At 53.8% G+C, this 18,709-nt stretch overlaps 1 protein-coding gene across 2 annotated transcripts in view; it reads left to right on the top strand.

Moving 5' to 3' along the window:
* Window positions 1–1,088: 1,088 nt before the first annotated feature.
* Window positions 1,089–18,709, top strand: part of MGMT (O-6-methylguanine-DNA methyltransferase) — a 244,134-nt gene continuing 226,513 nt past the window's right edge. The window contains exons 1-2 of one of the 2 annotated variants that reach the window (XM_032595179.1): window positions 1,089–1,369; window positions 9,960–10,096. In XM_032595179.1, the coding sequence (XP_032451070.1) occupies window positions 9,972–10,096 (125 nt within the window). In that variant the 5' untranslated portion in view covers window positions 1,089–1,369; window positions 9,960–9,971. The remainder of the gene's footprint in view (window positions 1,370–9,959; window positions 10,097–18,709) is intronic. The other variant, XM_030334721.2, reaches the window with a different exon arrangement.

Below are 18,709 nucleotides of genomic sequence, written 5' to 3'. Positions count from 1 at the left end.
AGTGGAAACCTGGCCTCTGGCACCAACCGCTTAATGCAGAACATTAAACGCCGTTCATGTTGAAAGGGGATGAAACGAAATTCGCTTCACTTTTTCAGAGGTCTCCAAATAGCCATGAAAAATCATTTTTTCCTGCCACCAATTAACATCAGCTCTCGTGGCTTTAGGTGGCTGTTGCAAGCAGGACGCGGGGAGCTGGCCCCCTAGCCCGCGGGCTGCCACAGACTTTGGGCCTCATGCGAGTGGGGAGTGGGAAGCCCGCCGTCTGGTCCTCCAGAGGCCCGAGTGTGGCCTGTGGTGTCAGCAGAAGACTCGGGCTGGTCTGCGGGGCCGTGAGACGCCGTGGGACAGCGGGAAGCGGTGCGCTCGCTGGGCTCCCCGGGAACCACTTACTTGAGCAGCCAGTTGTGGGAGCTGCTGACAGGTCCTGGAGTCCCGACTGCAGACCCCCCCCAGACTTTGGGTTCCATGTTGTGCCGTCAGGCACGCTGGAAAGTGACAGTGGCGCTTTCTCCCTCCCCGTGCTGCAGGGGGTTTATTCCTGCAGGTGCCTGCTGGCCTCTTCGGGAAGAAAGGCCTGAGCATCGCTGTCTCCCCGGCCCTGTGTCATGCACCTGAAGCCCCTGCCTGGGAGTGGGAGGTGGTTGGGTTTTTCTGTCTGTCCGTCCTCGTTGGGGCTGGGGAAGCAGCTGCACTGCAGACAGCAAGGCCTTTGTCCACCCCAGATGTTCTCGGGGTTGTCAGGGATAGCCAGTGCCCTCCCGCTCCTGTCCCCCACTCCTCCCCATGGCTCCCAGGGCTGCTGCAGCAGGTGCCTCTCAAACACAGGCCTCTCCCTCCAGGGCGCCCCCTTTGGTTCCCTGAATGCCCCGGATTCCCTGTGGCACTGGGCCCTCCACGGGCAGACCTGCTGATGCCCCAAGATTGCCTGCTGTCTCATGTCAGCACCTCCTCCAGGAAGCCTTCCTGGTCTCCTCACGCCATCAGAGCCCCAGCCATGGATTCTTATTAATTCCAGAGTTCCCCCTTCTGGGTCCTTCAGGCATGATGGAATGACTCGTGTAACCAGTTCACTTATTCAGCAGGTACTCGCTGAGCACCCGCAGTATTCTGGCCGCTATTGTGAGTGCTGTAGAGCCTGGAAGCCACTCCATCCGGAAGAGAGGAGGAATTCCTGAGAACGGCACCTTGCGACAAGCAGGACTTCCTTTCTGTCACGCGAGACGGAGTGTGGCAGTGCGGTGGGTGCGGCCGCTGCGGTGGCATCACGGCCAGGGCGCTCCAGTCGGCCTTTCCTTCATGTTCCAGGCGGCTGCCACCGCTCCAGCCTGCACATACGCCAGGTCAAGGAAGGAAGAAAGGGAAGGAGGTGGTGCCTGCCACTTTTGCTGTTGTTGTTGTTTTTTAATGAAAAGTTCAGCAGACTTCTTACTCGTTGGCCAGCATTATCACCTAACATTCGCTACCTGTGCTGGAGCTTACGTTCTAGTGAAGGCAACACAGGGCACACAAGCAAAACACATCTCATGTAATTGCATGTGACATCAGTGTTGTAAATAGAAGGGATGGAGGATGTAGACTGTTTTGGGAAGATTTCTCTGAGAAGGTGATGTGTGAGTAGGCTTATGAGTTAAGTGACAGCATGTTAGGAAGAGATGTTTTAGGGAGCTTCAGCAGCAGGTGCAAAGGCCCTGAGGCACAAGTGAGGTCTGAGTGTTTAAACAGCAGCAGAAACAGAGTGAAATCAGGGGCCCTGGTCAGAGATGAGGGCAGGCAGGCAGGGAGGGCACCAGCATGTGTAGGGCTGGTCAGGTCACATTTTTAGGGATGTATGATGTGAAAGAAGGGGTAAGATCTGGTTTGCTTTTGTGTGCATGCATTTTATTGAACCCATTTTTAACCCAAAAACTCTCATGCCTCAAGAGTTTTTATTTTACTCAGAAAAGCATTAACAGCCCCTTGTTTTACACAGATGAGATTGAGGCCATGATGATTTTAGAACATTTGCTGTTGTCATTTGTCTTGGTCATGTGGGATTTTAACACAGTGTTTTCTCCTTATAAAAGGAACTCGTTTACTATGAACTCAGAACATGCAGGTAACAGAAAAAAATGTTTTAAATTGTTCTATCCGTATTGGTTTTTAAAAACAGACTTTATTTTGGAGTAATTTTAGATTTATACAAAAGCTGTGGCACAGATGGCCCAGCATGCGTGAGTTGACTTTTGTGGTACTTTCCCCCAGTAGGCCCTTTTTGTCTTGTTGAATTTCCAGCACCTTCTCCTAGCGACTGATGCATCAGGGGCATGTTTGTTGGTTTTTGCTCGCTGGTTAGTGCTGTCGCCATGTGCTGGCTGGGCTCCCGTCCGTCCTCAGCGACTCCGAATCTCTCTCCCACCCATTCCTTACACACCTGCTAGAGGAAGCTTCCAAGTGGGCAAACCGGGTGGCTTCTCCCCCGTCTAATCTTCCAGGGCCCCTCGGGGCAAGGCCAGGCTCATCCGTTGGCCTCACGGGCTGTGCAGCCCGGGCTTGCTGCGGCGCCTGCCTCCTCGCCCGCTCCCCGCCCCTCCGTGCCGTGCTCGCCTCGGCCGCGGTCCCCCCGGGCGTCTCGCCTGCCTGTCTCCTGTTATGAGCCAGCCCTCCATGTGGATGTCGTTTCCTCCAAAAATTCTTCCTCCTCACCTGTTCCCCCACTGGCATGGCCTCCCTGTAGTCCTGAGGGGCTGGCCTGGCCCTGGACTTGGTGCCCGAGCATCTTGTCTCGCTGCCAACCAGCGAGTGTCTTCACCGGGCCTTGTTCCTTTCTTGGCTCGCTTCTCGGGGTCAGGCGCCTGGCCCTGTCTGGGTTGGTCTCTGGAGCGCGGGGCATTGGCTGTGTGAGGGTGTGGGACGGGAGCTGTCGTGCTCACACGGCTCGGAATCCCGTCGGCTCCTTTGTGCTGCCTCGCTCCTGGCCGGCCCCGTGTGTGTCTGGCATTGTCGCTTTCCAGGCGGTACCTCCCCCCAGCCTGTGTTGGGACGCGCTGGCTCCCCGACGCGTTCGCCGACTATTGAAGCCTCTTCTTGCTGTCCCCCTGGTGTCAGCGACGCCCCACCCAGCCTGCGAGCCTCCCTCCGCCCTCTACGGGCTCTGCCTGACTTGTAACGCACCTGTGCTGTGTCAGTCACACTTGCTGTCCGCCTGGGGCTTCCCGTCCACGCACTGCCCGCCACGCCGCACGGCCCGGCGCTGCCGTCCGGGGACATGTTATCCGTGACGCGGCAGGCTGCTCTAGTACACCGGCTGGTTTTTACTTTTGCTGGTGGAAGGACTCTGTGCATGCGTGCCTGTCGTCTACAGGAGAGAAAGCACGTAGGGCTCCCTTTCTGGCAGGTTCATATAAAATGCTGTTAAAATTTGCTGCTTTTGCTCTTTTGGCAAAGTAGTAGGCGGTGGGTTGTGGTAATTATCTCTGACTAGCCGCGGTTCTGCTAACGGGCTTAGGTAAACCCAGCAGCGCCAGAGAAAATACAGCCCCACCAGGCCTCGCCCAGGACCTGGGCCTGGGTACCAGGCCTTAGTCCTAGGGAAGGCAGGTCTGGAATCCTGGCGTTCAGGAAACTGAAGTGGGATTTGGTTTCTCTTCTGTTAACCGATAACAGAGTCTCAGGAGCAAACCGCTGAGACCTCACGCAACCCCATGACTGGCTGATTGGTTGTGGCCCCAGGTGACCCCAGCCGCTCACCCATAACTCTGATTTCAACTCCCCAGTTATTGCCACTGCAGACTGGTTGCCCTTTTTTGGTTCTTGCCATGATTTGGAAAGAGCGTCCCCTGCTCTGTGAGTGACACACGGTGTTCTGTGCCCTCAGGCAATAGTGTGGTTCGTCCAAGCCTGTCCTCACCTGATGAGGGTGGACTGCTCTTCGTGTGTGAGGTTAGACCAGGCGGGCCAGGGTTGGCACCACGTTGCCGGGCGTGGGGTGCATGTTGGTGTTGGTACAGCGGTGGGCAGGCCAAGCTTCAGGGTCCTTTGTGTCCCATTCAGAAATGCGTTTCTCGGGGTGCCTGGGCAATATTTGGTTCAGAGACCACCATTGCAGCCCTAACCCTGCATTCGAGGCCAACAGTCTCCAAGTCCAGCCACCCTTAACTGACTGTGGTCGGAGCCTGGCCACCAGGGTGAGGCCTTATAACATGCCAGGTCCTTTTACCAAGGAGTGAGCAGGACCCAGGTCTCCAGAGACCATTTCTCCATGTGGTGGAGACGGGAGAGGCAGGCCTCATGCCTGTGGGCGTCTGTCAGTTTCACCACCCTGGCCTAACCTTCTCCTGACCCCCGTGTGCATACTCATTGGGTCTCCCCCTTGTGCCTTGCGGTAGGGGTGAGAGTTGGCTGTGTCCTGTACACAGGGAGGCCCTTCCCCACAGGAGCAGTGGTCCAGTGGCCCGTTCACCATCTTCCCTGTGTTCTGCAGGCCACGGAACAGCCCAGCGAGGGTGGTGGAATCAGCACTGTCGTTGCTGTTTTATTGGTGAGAAAATCGAGTCCTGGGAAGGAAGATGGGCAACTAGTGTTCCATCCTTCTCCTGCTGGGAACCCGTGCCAGAGTGAATTTGTGCGTGGTGCTGGTTCCACACTCCAGGCCGTGAATTGGGATGCGTGCCAGCGTGAACTTGTGCGTGGTGCTGGGTCCACACTCCGGGTCGTGAATTGGGATGCGTGCCAGCGTGAACTTGTGCGTGGTGCTGGGTCCACACTCCGGGCCGTGAATTGGGACGCGTGCCAGCGTGAACTTGTGCGTGGTGCTGGGTCCACACTCCGGGCGGTGAATTGGGATGCGTGCCAGCGTGAACTTGTGCGTGGTGCTGGGTCCACACCCTGGGCCGTGAGTTGGGACGCGTGCCAGCGTTGAGCTTGTGCGTGGGGCTGGGTCCACACTCTGGGCCGTGAATTGGGACGCGTGCCAGCGTTGAGCTTGTGTGTGGTGCTGGGTCCACACACTGGGCTGTGATTTGGGACGCGTGCCAGCGTGAACTTGTGCGTGGTGCTGGGTCCACACACTGGGTCGTGAATTGGGACGCGTGCCAGCGTGAACTTGTGCGTGGTGCTGGGTCCACACACTGGGTCGTGAATTGGGACGTGTGCCAGCGTGAACTTGTGCGTGGTGCTGGGTCCACACTCCGGGCCGTGAATTGGGATGCGTGCCCGCGTGAACTTGTGCGTGGTGCTGGGTCCACACCCCGGGCTGTGAGTTGGGACGCGTGCCAGCGTGAACTTGTGCGTGGTGCTGGGTCCACACTCCGGGCCGTGAATTGGGACGCGTGCCAGCATGAACTTGTGCGTGGTGCTGGGTCCACACTCTGGGCCGTGAATTGGGACGCGTGCCAGCGTTGAGCTTGTGCGTGGTGCTGGGTCCACACTCTGGGCCGTGAATTGGGACGCGTGCCAGTGTTGAGCTTGTGCGTGGTGCTGGGTCCACACACTGGGCTGTGATTTGGGACGCGTGCCAGCGTGAACTTGTGCGTGGTGCCGGGTCCACACACTGGGCCGTGATTTGGGACGCGTGCCAGCGTGAACTTGTGCGTGGTGCCGGGTCCACACTCTGGGCCGTGAATTGGGACGCGTGCCAGCGTGAACTTGTGCGTGGTGCTGGGTCCACACACTGGGTCGTGAATTGGGGCACATGCCAGCGTGAACTTGTGCGTGGTGCTGGGTCCACACACTGGGTCGTGAATTGGGACGCGTGCCAGCATGAACTTGTGCGTGGTGCTGGGTCCACACACTGGGTCGTGAATTGGGACGCGTGCCAGCGTGAACTTGTGCATGGTGCTGGGTCCACACTCCGGGCCGTGAATTGGGACGCGTGCCAGCGTGAACTTGTGCGTGGTGCTGGGTCCACACACTGGGTCGTGAATTGGGACGCGTGCCAGCGTGAACTTGTGCGTGGTGCTGGGTCCACACTCCAGGCCGTGAATTGGGATGCGTGCCAGCGTGAACTTGTGCGTGGTGCTGGGTCCACACTCCGGGCCGTGAATTGGGACGCGTGCCAGCGTGAACTTGTGCGTGGTACTGGGTCCACACTCCGGGCCGTGAATTGGGATGCGTGCCAGCGTGAACTTGTGCGTGGTGCTGGATCCACACTCCGGGCCGTGAATTGGGATGCGTGCCAGCGTGAACTTGTGCGTGGTGCTGGATCCACACTCCGGGCCGTGAATTGGGATGCGTGCCAGCGTGAACTTGTGCGTGGTGCTGGGTCCACACCCCGGGCCATGAGTTGGGACGCGTGCCAGCGTGAACTTGTGCGTGGTGCTGGGTCCACACTCCGGGCCGTGAGTTGGGACGCGTGCCAGCATGAACTTGTGTGTGGTGCTGGGTCCACACTCCGGGCTGTGAATTGGGACGTGTGCCAGCGTGAACTTGTGCGTGGTGTTGGGTCCACACACTGGGCAGTGAATTGAGGGCAGATGGCACGGGGCCAGGCAGTGGCTGCAACATCCTGTTTCCAGGGCAACGGTGGCAACGGTGCTGGCTGCGTGTCTGTAGTCCCTGTGGTCCTACAGATGTTTCCTGAGGTTCGATTCTGGCTGTGGTTGGACTGTGGCCAGTCTTGGTTCCTACAGTTGTCTGAGCTTGTTTCTCCAGCCTTCCCAGCAGTTCTGGGAGTTATGGAACAGCCTTTCAGTAAATTGCTTTTGTGCTTAAATTAGCTGCTATGAGGTTCTGACGCTTTCCATTCGGAGCCGTGCCTGGGACAGGGGCTCATGGCTTTTCATGGTCTGGATCTGAGGCCTGTGCCCAGATCTGTGAGGAAACCACTTTCAGCCTGACAGGCATGGCCTAGGTAGGAGACGTGAGTTCATGGTTAACAAAAACCAGTTTCTATGCAGGACTGCTCAGAGCTTTTAACACACTAACGTGCATGGTGAGTTTCCCAGGAGGGGATAGTGCACCCACATTTCTCTGAGTAGTCTTTAGTCTTCTAGAACACACTGTGGGAGATGCTGTGCCAGACTCTTGGCCTGGATGGTGGAAATGCTGCTCATCTACTTCGTCTGTTTGATAAGCCTCTCGTGTGTGTGATGCATCTGTCTTCAGTGGAGCCCTGACTCCTGGTAGCAGACCCTGCAGGGTGACGGGAAACATCCATAGATGTGAGGGCTCCGAGGAATGAGGGAAGGCCCCAGGGGGCTGGGGAGGGGTGGCCACCCGCTGTTTACGACGGTAAGGATTTTGGTGCTGTTGGATAGGATTTTACAGAGGAGAGCCGATGCACTGCATGACAGGATCAAAGGCCAAGGGCATGTGGTTAAAATGTCAACTGTGACAAGATGGTAATCCCAAATCCTTCCCGGAAGCCAAGTGTCTGCTCATGTTCCCATTAGTCCCTGTGCAGGCCCTGTGGTTTAGGTGTCCTTTACCCCACAGATAAAGGCACTTGTGGCAAAGTGACAGGCCGTGGTGGGAGGCCACCCCCCTGCTTCCTGCCCCTGCATGGCGAAGTGGGGATCCATGGACGTTGGGGTGGTTGAGGAGTGCGACATGTCAGAGCATCTGTGACATCGGGCGAACATCACAATCCCGTGTCCCCTCACTGGGAACTGAGAGGAGTCTATCTCAGATCCCGGTCAAGATGCACAGAAAAGTGCATGTTGAGCAGGGTGGCTCTGCAGCCCGAGGCTTAGGATGGAATCTCGGGGTGATGCTTACACACTGTGTGGTTTGGGGGTACTGCTTGACCTCATCAGGGCCATAAATGCACTTCTCCCCGTGGCTGCTGGGAAGACAGATGAGGGAGTTGGTGTGTGGCTTTAGCAGCAGGTGGAAGGATGGGGAAGGGAAGAGGTCAGGGTAGGGGTGGTGAGGCCGGCCATGTGGGGAGGTCAGGAAGAGGACGTGTGGTGGAGGGACTGCAGTATCAGGCCCCTGAGCTGCCTGGAGGGACGGCCGGCCTGTGGGTGGGGGTAGGAGGGTGCATGAGTGCGGACCTCGAGGGGCTCAGCAGACCCGGCGTGTGGAGGCCGGGGTAAGTGCTCAGGGCCACGCTGTCCCCGTCACAGCCGGGCAGCAGGAAGGCAGCCACAGCCAGCATGCAGACAGATGAGCGAGGCCACGTCCCCGCAAAACGTGATTTACGAAAGCAGGTGTCAGGCTGCCTGCGGCCTGTGGGCTGCAGTTTTCGGACCTTGCTGTAGCCCCTTTGTGTAATTGGCAGCTGATTTATTGTTCGGGGCGAGGGGCGGGAAGGGGTGGGAAGGGCCCAGGTGTAACTCGGGTCCCAGGGAAGTCCTTTCTCGCATGAGAGTTGATGAGGCCTCGGGGAGAATGGGGTGGAAATGAGCAGAGCTGGCAGTGGTAGGAGCTTGATGGGGTGAGTGGGGGAGGAGAATCCCTTGGGTGAGTCCTGGGCGTGGTGGGGGTGACGATGGATGGCAGTGACGTCCCTGAAAAGCCGCGTGTGCAGGGGAGCATTTTTGCAGGGTTACGTCGCGGACAGTTCATCGGAGGTGCCTGCGGACAGAGCTGTGATCAGCAGCCCGGCCCACAGGTCAGGAGCAGCGCACGGTCTGGGTGGGGGGTGAGGCTGTCGCCGTTTCGGTGCATGGCTGGCGGCTGCCGTGGGGCCGAGCGCAGGGAAACGCTGGCATGTGAGGTCACGCAGTTTGCGGGAGGAGGGGCTGCAGGGAGGGAACAGGCTCCGGGGCCTGGGCTGGTCGCCGTTCGCGTCCCCACAGCCCACCCTTGGCTGGCATCTTCTGCCCGCAGTTGGGGTGGTTTTTATCCAATGTCGGTTTGCCCGGACCTCCTGCCTGGCTCCTCCCCACCCTCGCCGTACCTGCTCGTTCTCCCAGGCCTTTGGTCCACTGACCGAAATGAGTATCTGTCAATTAACAGGGACAGTGCATCATAGGAGAGCTTTTATGTGTTTGTACGTTTCTCTGAAAGTAAGTAAAGTGTTCAAGGTTGGCCCTTGAACAGCATGGGATTAGGGACGCTGACCTCCGTGCAGTCGAAAATCTGCGTGTGACTTTTGACTCCCAAAAAATTTAGCTACTAAGAGCCTACTGTTGACCTTCCTGTGAAAATATCCGGTTATCACCTTTTGTATGTTTGTGTTATATACTGTGTTCTTATAAAAAAAAGTAAGCTAGGGAACCTGTTAACATCGTAAGGCAGAAAAAATACATTTATAGTTCTGGGGCGCCTGGGTGGCTCAGTCGGTTGAGCGTCCGACTTCAGGCCAGGTCATGATCTCGCCGTCCGTGGGTTCGAGCCCCACATCGGGCTCTGTGCTGACAGCTCGGAGCCTGGAGCCTGTTTCCGATTCTGTGTCTTCTCCTCTCTCTGCCCCTCCCCTACTGTGCTCTCTCTCTGTCTCTCAAAAATAAACGTAAAAAAAAAAAAATACATTTACAGCCCTGTATGGGAAAACCGTGCACAGTGGCCCACGCAGGTCAGACCTGTGTTGTTCGGGGTCAGCTGTGTGTGTTCTCCATGCGTGCATGGGGCTCGCTCCCAGCCAGCACAGCTTCCACTGCACGAGAGCTGTGTCCACCTTCACTCCACGATGCCTTGCTTTTAAATGTACTTTGTTCAAAATATCCCGTGGCTTCAGCCTGTGTTGGTGAGAAAGTTGGTAACTGTTTTGTTGAAGCAAGGTTAGCTTGGCCCTAGGGACCCCATAGAGGGAGCTCTGGTCATTTTCGCCTCTTCGACTGAGCCCTGGTTCAAGGTGAGGCTAGGGAGTAATTGAAGGAAGGCGTGTGTGCCGCTAGTCGGCTGCTCTAGTGGTCCTGGTAGTTTTCTGTCTCTGAAGTCAGTGCAGTACAAAGACGACACATCCGATGATTAGGTTCCAAGAATGGGGAAGAACTTCGGAAGACGTTTGTCTTCAGTAACTGGTGCTCGTTGTGCTTTAAGAGGGACCACGCTTTTTCACGTGTACTTCATTGCTTTAAAATCGTCTTTTACAGGTGCATGGGAGAATGGACAAGACCTGTGAAATGAACTACAAAGTGGTGGACAGCCCGCTGGGGGAGATTGAGATCTCTGCCTGTGAGCAGGGTGTGCATGAGATCAGGCTGCACGGCAGGAAGACCCCCGACGCCGGGTGAGTCCCCTGCAGTCCCCTCCGCGCGGTATTTGTTGAGAGTGGCACAGAAGCAGTGGGTACCGCGGCGTGGTACGGAGCCACGGGCCGGCAGCCACAACGTCAGCCTGGCATGTGGCTGGGCCAGGACTTTGCATCATCAGTATCTGCTGATGTCTGTGCGTCCTCTGCCTACAGGTAACCACAGGGGCACAGCTCTCGCTAGTGGCCCATGACGTCTAATTAACATACACGTTTACAGGGGCGCCTGGGTGGCTCAGTCCATCCAGTGTTTGACTCTTGATTGCAGCTCAGGTCATGATCCCAGGGTCATGGGATCAAGCCCCACCTCAGGCTGTGCACTGAGTGTGGAGCCTGCTTGGGATTCTCGCTCCCTCTGTCCTCCCCTACCCACCACCCCCGACCCCCCCAGCTCGCATTCTCCTTCCCTCTCTGTCTCTAAGATAAACAAAAAAACATTTACAGAGTAGTCGATGGACTATAAGCCTTAAATATTTTGATTCTTCAACAAATGTGGGAATCTCTCTGGAAGATTGGTCACCGGGATTGGGGGGGGGGGAAATGCTTCCCTGATCTTGATGCTTTTAAATCAGGACCAGCCTTCGTTGTTCAGAGTCTGCCAGGTGAGTTTCCTGAAGTCTTGGAACTGCTTGATTTGGAGCTCTCGTGGCCCCTGTGGTGTCAGACAGACGGGGGTGGGGGGGCGGTTGAGCATGGGGGGAGCCCCCCAGCATGATGTTATAGCGCTGCCTTTTCTAACAGGACACGTGCTTCTCTTCTGACAGATCTCCACCGTATTTCTCTTAATTGTAAAAACATAAAAAATTTAGAGCACTCCTTAACGTTTGGTTCTGAAATGTAACGTTTCCTCCATCCATCGATTGTGAGTCGTTGTATTAAAATTGCAGTTCTCGTTACTTCTGACAGAAGAGGGAAAAACCGCCCACTCCTGCTCAGTGTTTGTCTTAACCGGCTAATAAACACAATGCCAGAGAACATTAGATAAAGAAAATACATAGAAACATAAAAATTGATTTTAATGGACCCCTGTCAGAGACCGCCATAATGAGCGCGGGCACGGTAATAAATACCCGTTTTCGCCTCCAGTGTCGAGATTTTTTCCTGTCGAGCTGCATGTTACAATCAATAGTACTTTTTTTTTAAGGCCAAAAAAAAAAAAAAATAAGCAAACCTTTGAACTATATGAATACACTCTTCTCTTTCTATGAAAACCATCTGGCCACGGTGCTCAGAAAATCACAGACACCAAATAATTCGTGGGGAATGTCATTTTGTCTCTTAGCATATTCACTTGCCCAATAAATCACAGAAATTTTGTGGAACTTTTTGCTTTAAGAAAAAATTCCTTGAAGTGAATTTGGGGAAGAAAATAAAACCTAGACGTTTCGTTAAATGCCCACTCTGGGTGATGAGAACACAAGAGGAGGCTTAATTCTGAGCTGCTTTCTGCGTCAGGATTGGGTTCAGCCTGAAGCAGTTGTCCGGATGGCTTCAGTAAGACGCTCATAGATGAGCAGTGGAGGCTGGGTCTCATGGCTGCCTCCGGCTTTCCTCTGCCTCTCCAGGCTGTGGCCCTCATTCTGGTGCTTTGGGCCGGCCTCTGGGGTGCGAGCTGCCATGCTCCCCTTCTGGGCAGAGGAGAGAGAAAGGGACCCACCCCCCTTTCCAGAAGGAGCCCCTAGCATCCTCCTGTCACGGGGCCACCACCGGGCTGGGAGCCAGGGTAGGCGAGATTCTGTGGGTAAGGGGCAAGTGGGAAATGAGTTTTAACCAGTAGTCTGTTATACACCCACGGTTAACTTTAGGAAGGGACATTTAAAAGTTACAGATTCAAAAATTCTTTATGAATACTCAGGGTTGATAATTGTTTTTCAAGTGATAGAAAATCGAGGTGAGGTTTTGAGAAAAGTGTACAAGCCAAATGGCCACCAGCCTAAACCAAGATCTGGAACTCTCTAAACCACCTGTTCCCTTGTGCTCCCTGTGAGTCCCGGCTCCTGTTGGCATCTACCGCTCCCATTTCTGTCTTGATTAACCACTCATTCTTGAGCTTTATATAGAGTTGAGGGTATAGTCTTCTGTACTGGATTCTTTGTTCAGCGACGTTTTGAGGGTCACCCCTGTTGCGTGTCAATTAGTAGGTCCTTCTTGGTGGTGAATGTAGTTTATTCTAGGAATACTCCACAGTTTTATCAGGTCTCCTACTGATGGAATTTGAATTGTCCAATTTTTGGCTAGTGGGAGTAAAGTTGAAAGTTTTGTTCAAGCCTCTTTGGACCCCTTTTTGCTTCTCTGGAGTCAGCTCCAAGGTGTGGGATTGCTGGATTGCATGGCAAATGTATGTTTAACCTCCTAAGAAACTGCCAAAACTTTTCCCAAAGTGGAACCATTTCATACTCCCTTCCGTCAGAAATTGCAGGAGTTTCCATCTCTCTGTGCTCTCACTGATATGTGTTAGTTTCTAAAGTTTTAGCCATTCTAGTGGGTCTGAAACATTCTCGTTCTGATTTTAACTTTCCTCATGATCTCCTCTAACCATCTTTATCGACCACTCCTGCCTTTTCATTGTGCGGCGTCTGCGTGGGTCTTCTGCCCATTTTCGATGGGCATCCTGTTTGTTTTATCATTGATTTGTGCTTCTGGTTACAAGTCCTTTATCAGATATGTGTATTACCATATGTATTTCACAACTGGATGTTGTTTTTATTCTAGTGCCATCTTCCAATGAGAAGTTCCTGATTTTGAGGGACTACAACTTAATGATTTTCTTAGCATTTTTTGTCTTCAAGATTTGCCTACTGTTAATTTCTCCAGTATTTTCTGATAAATTCTTCTAAAACTTGATAATTTCGGGCTCTTATGTTTAGATCTAGGACCCATCATCTTGATCCACCTTGTTGTGGTGAGGTACTCAGTTTTTTTTTTTTCCAGTTACTTAGTTTTCTCCTCATTTAGGAGGAGAAAACAACTTTCTAAATTGAATTCCCTTAGCACATTTGTCAAATCAATTGACTACTTGTGTGCGTCCCTATGTCTGGATGTTGCGTGGTTCAGGTGATCGCTTCATCTGTCCCACACCAGAACTGTGTGGATGTGATTGCATAGCTTTGTGATAAGTCTTGAATTAAGGTAATGAGTCTTCTTTTTTTTTTTTTCCCCCTAAATACTATTTTGGCTTCAGTGCCTTTAAATTTCCATATTAAAGAATCAAGGTGTCTAGTATTGATTGGGATTTTGGTTGGGGGTTCATTATATTTTTGTACCCAGACTGGGAGGGTTGACCACTTTAAAAACCTTCCAATTTATGAACATGGTTTATGTCTCCATTCATTCGACTTGTCTTTAATTTTCTTCTGTGTTCTAGTTTCCAGCATAGAGATCTCGTATGTTTTTTGTACATCTGACTTCTAAATATTTTGGTGTTCTAAATTAATTTAAAATGGTTATTTACTGGCTGCTGGTACATCGTTTTTTATGTTGATTTTTGATATGCTGATCTTCTGTCCTCTTACTGAATTAATAGTTGTAGGAATTGTTTTGCAGATTCCTTAGGACTTCTGCTATAGAAAGTCGGTCCTGTGACTAAAGACAACTTTCTGATCTTTATGCCTTTTATTTCCACTTTCACCACTGACTGGACCCTCTGGCGTATGGGGTAAACGTTGTGACGGTGGACATTCTTCCCCTGTTCCAGTCACGGGGGCTTCCGGTTCCCGAGCCATGGTGCTGCCCCCGTGGGTCTCATAGGTGTCTTTTCTCGGATGGAAAATACTTGCTCTACATGGTGGATTTTCTTAGTCTTTTTGTACGTGTCTCAACGTTATTATTACTACTGTTTTAAACAAGTGGTGAGGAGCGCCTGGGTGGCTCAGTAGGTTAAGCGTCTGACTTCAGTTCAGGTCACGATCTCATGGTTCGTGAGTTTGAGTCCCACGTCGGGCTCTGTGCTGATGGCTCAGGGCCTGGAGCCTGCTCAGGATTCCGTGTCTCACTCTCTTTCTTTCTCTCAAAAATAAACATTAAAATACACTTTTTTTTTAAACAAGTGACGAAGCAAGATTTTATACCAGTCTTGAAATGCTGGACTATGCCCCGTAGTTCATGATCTCTCCCTGCACGCCCCCCCCCCCCACCATGTTACTGGCTTAAATTTGCCATTTTTTCTAGTACTTGTGTGTTTACATTCATGACGGATGTTCGTCTTAATTTTCCTTTCTGTGATGCGTTTACCAGGCTTTCGCATTGAGGTTAGCCTTTCGGCACAAAGTGACTTCGGAGGTGTTCCCTCTCTTCTGAAAGCATCCTGTGTGGGATTAGTGGGGCTTCTTTTTCCAGCTGTGGATGAATTCACCTCAGATGCCATCCAGCTCTGGTGTTCCCTGTACAGAAAGACATGATTAGGATTCCTTTTGTCTACTAGAACTGGTGCTGCCCTTGCCCACTCCGAGGGGCGGTACCTGCAGGTGAAGCGCTGTGTGCCCCTAAGGCCGTGCTCTCCAGCTCTGCTGGTGGGCAGGGGCCAAGGGGGTTTCGAGCAGAGCATCCTCACGGCTTGGGGATGCTGTTCTGCCCCTCCTCCTCAAGTGCTTGTGAGGGCTGGGGTCTTTATCTCCTCTGGAGCCATGCTGCTTTCTTCAGTAGGGAAATTGGAAGTTGACCACTGACCTCTGTCTTCAGTGAAATTTCACTTGTGATTCTGTACAAAATAGGGTTCCTGTTCCCCACGTCAGTCTGCTTACCTGTTTGTATGGCTTTATACAGTGATCTTTGGGATTTCTTGGTCTAGGTTAAATTACCTTTCCCTTCCTAAAAATACTTGAATGTAGAATATCAGATGGGAAGGAGAGTATGATCCTAATTTTATGACTTCCTGCCAATACTATCAAGTGTGCATTAACAATTCTCACGTTTAAGAGTAACTTGCTTTTTTGCAGGAGCTCGATGAACTCTCCCCACGCCATCTCTGCGTGACTACAAAGCTTTGACCCCGTTATTCCCTGCAGTGTCAAAAAATCTAATGCGAAGGGGTGTTGAAAAATAAATGTTATTTGGGGGCTTGTTTAGGCTTCCCTAAAGTTGATTCCCTTTGATTCACTTGAAACATGGACCGTTCTGCCCTGGTCGCACTCACGCTATGAGAGGAGCAGTAGCGTGTCTGGTCCCACCGGGCTGGACCTGCACGTGTCTTCCCCCTCCCTTCTCAAAGAGTCACCCTCGTGCTTCATCTTGTCCATGGAAGTCATTTTAGAAACGATATAGGAATGCAACACCGAGAAAGCTTATAGTCCAACCAAACTGAGCAGTTGTAAAAATATTCTGTGTTTTTGAAAACTTAACGCATGCAGGCTGTTTTCTCTTTGTGGGGCTCTGTGGTGTTGCACACACGTGGCTCTTGACGGTGTTTCTGGCAAGTTGCCCCCTGCTAGCTCAGCGTAAGAGGCTGGGTGGGAGCGTGTGGCCTAGTTCGGCCTGACCCTCCTTCCAGCACTTGGCTGGCTGGCTGGCTCGTGGCTCCCTGTCACTAGGCTCACGGACGAGGGCCTGGACCCTCTACGGCAGAGCATGTCACTGCAGGGTCTCTGTTCTGTCTGGGAGGGGGGCGTCCGCCCCACCGGATGCTCGGTCAGGTCTCGCCCTTTACGTGTGCCAAAGCAGTCTCTCCGTTGAAATGGTGAAGACGGGATGCCTCTGAGGTCCTCCTGAAGAGTGGCCAGACCTGTGAAGTCCTGTTGTGTGCACTCCATTTGAGCGGATGGCAGTCAGCTTCTGCGTGGATTTGCTGCTTTCCTGTTCATTTTTAAGTGTTGTAAGTGGAGGAGTGGCCTGCACGGGGACGCCGAAGGTGACGCCAGCCGGTCCCTGGCAGCCCCTCTGTGCCACGTGGCCTGCCGATCACGTCCGAGTGAATCCTGAGCATCTGCGTGTCACGAGACCCTTCCCGGGAAGTTCCTGCGTTAGTTCTCGGGCGGACCAGGCGATCCTCGTGCAGACCCTGGCCTCCCCTCCATATCATCTTCTGAGGAAGGGGAGAAGGTCTCCCCGGGATAAACACTGGAAGGAGTTTTCATCAAATGATGCTCCTTGGGATTTGCACCTATTGCACGCTCAGCCACCTCACGGCTTTCCTTCACTGGTTTGAACTGATTTGTGTTGTATGTGCTTAAACAACGTAATGATTTCATTTTACAGAGTGTTTCTTGAGGAGGTCTCTTGAGTCAAATAAGCAGATTTCTGTGCGGGGAGAGCCTCCCAAGCGGGCTTCGGCTTCATAGGAAGCGTCTTGTTCTTCAGAACAAGCGCTCGAATGCCTGGGGAGCCTGCAGCGCCTTGTCCTCGCCCCCACCCGGCCCTAGAGCCGCGCGTGTGGGGCCTGTGTGCGCGGAACCTGTCCCCAATTTCTGGGGGGGGGCCCTCTTGACTCGGGTGGCCGGTGACGCTCACCGTGCACACACAGCCCGGCGTTCAGGGAGCAGCCGCGGGGTGGTGGGTGCCACGCTGGGCTCGGAGCTCCTGGATGGCCACAGGTAAGGGAAGGCCACGTCCCTGCCTTCCGGGGAGGCCAAGGCGAAGGGACTGTGACCAAGTGACAGACGGTGGCCCTCGGCGCTGGGCCTTCTGCCTTCACGGCGTGGGTTCCCTTGGTCACTTGGTCACCCTGCAGAGAACTGGCCGAGAAGGGCGCCCCTCTGACGGACTTGCACTTTGCTGCCACCGCTCGGGCGAGTCCTGCTCCCGGGAGTCCTCTCCCCAGAAGAGGTGTGCTGCCCCGTTTTCGGGTGAAGTTGTGTGGTTTCTGGTCTAGGAGAGAGAAAAGCAATGCATGGCTTCAGGAGTTTCGCCTTTTCTCACGTTTCTGCACGGTCCCGTTTCACCCTGTTTGCCTTCCCGGGGTCAGGGCGGAGGGTGGGAGCAGGCAGGCTGTTGGCAGTATTTAAGCAAGCGTCCCTGGGATTCGGAGTCTTGGTTCTGGACTCGGCGAAGACAAAGCGACGTGTTACTCCTGCCAATTTTATTAGTGTTGCAGGGGCACAGAAATGGCAAAACTTGCATCCTGTGTCCGTGAGTAAGGAGCAAGCTGGCTGATTTAATTTTGAGCCTGCCACGACACTCCTGGAAGGAAGCAAAGAACCGTTGAATGACCGTTACAAATACGTGGGTTCAAAATATGCACCGAACTGTCCCAGTAAAGGATTTGCTTTGGAAGTTTCCAGTACTTGGAGTGTAAGCACACTTCAGAGTCAGAGCAGGAAGTCGGCTGACTTTGGAGAAAGGGGGATGTGTTACCTGTGTGGCGTGTTAAAAATCCCCTGATCTCCTGCTCTGGACAGCAAGTTTCCTGTGGGAGGCATTGGGCTCCTTCGTTCCTGACGTGACGGCAGCTTTCCCGGAGGAGCCGCCCTCCTGGCCCCTTTGCGCTGCCACGGAGAGCCCTTCCCCTTTTCCCTGAGGAGGAGACCTGGCTGGTGGCACAGTGTGGCCCAAACTCCGCATGACCCTGCTGTGCAGTCCCACGGAGGAAGGCTGTCTCTGTGTCACTTGGTGAGTGGGGGGCGCTCAGAAGTTGTAGCCAGCGCTGGGGTTTGCTTGAGCCCTAGGGCGACCCCTTCCAACCCAGATCCCTGGGCTCTCCCAGACACTGAGAGCAGCTCTCACCCCAAGGAGGGGCCCACCCTGAAGCGCACAGGGTCTAGACGGTGCTCTCGCGTGGTTCCAGGATTTGTGGTCTTGTGGGGCTGTTTCTGATGGTCTGAGCCTGGTCAGCGGTGCCCTTGCTCCACGGCCCCTTGTCACTGTCACTGCTGAGGGTGGACAGGCCTGGACACAGCAGGCCCCTCCTGGGGTCTGGCTCGGCCCGTCCCTTCCTCACCCTGGTCACTAGGCGTAGGGGCCTCCTTGCTGGCCTCTCCGTCTGTGGCCATCCCCCTCCCACTTCTCGTCAGCTGTGGTCTGGAGAAGCCGTTCATTCACAGGCCTCTTCACATTGGGAGGAAGAGGTCAAGTAAACTGCCGGGAGAAAAGCATTGGGGGTTTATGGCCACGTTGTAGCGTCTTGAAGGCCACTTCCATTTTCCTTGGGAGTCTTTTTTCCAGAACAGGTTGGGATGCCAGGAGAGGGCACTGGGTGAGTGGGGACTTTGGACAGCTGGTGCCCGGTGAGCGTGCCAACTGTCTCGGCCAGGCCTCGGGCACTGGAGGGAGAAAACCACAGTCCAGACAGGTGCGCATCTCCTTCCCACGTGTGCTCATGAGGCCGTGCTGCTCCTGACGCCGGTCCGAAGGGCATGTGGCCACCGGTGGGGCGCGAAGCTTAGGCCACACAGGAGCACCGGCAGCTGTGCCTTGGCCCCTGGTTTGGTGCCTTCGTCTGCACTGGTCTTGCGCCTCACGGCAGCCTCCCTGTTTCGTGAAGATACAGCTGTGCTGTATTTATGTACTGCCCTACATTTCTCCTATTTTGTGTTCAGGTTTTGATTTCCAGAACTTTCATTGTTTGTATATGTCCCATATTTTCTGGTATTTAAGCCGTGTGCGACTAGTGAATAATTCTCAATTTTTATCTTGAAAGTGTTCGTGCCATTTAAGCTGTAAACT

Source organism: Lynx canadensis, chromosome D2, assembly GCF_007474595.2.
Source record: "Lynx canadensis isolate LIC74 chromosome D2, mLynCan4.pri.v2, whole genome shotgun sequence".
Classification (NCBI taxonomy): Eukaryota; Metazoa; Chordata; class Mammalia; order Carnivora; family Felidae; genus Lynx; species Lynx canadensis.
Note: the sequence above shows the minus strand (reverse complement) of the source record. Positions and strands in the feature narration are given on the sequence as shown.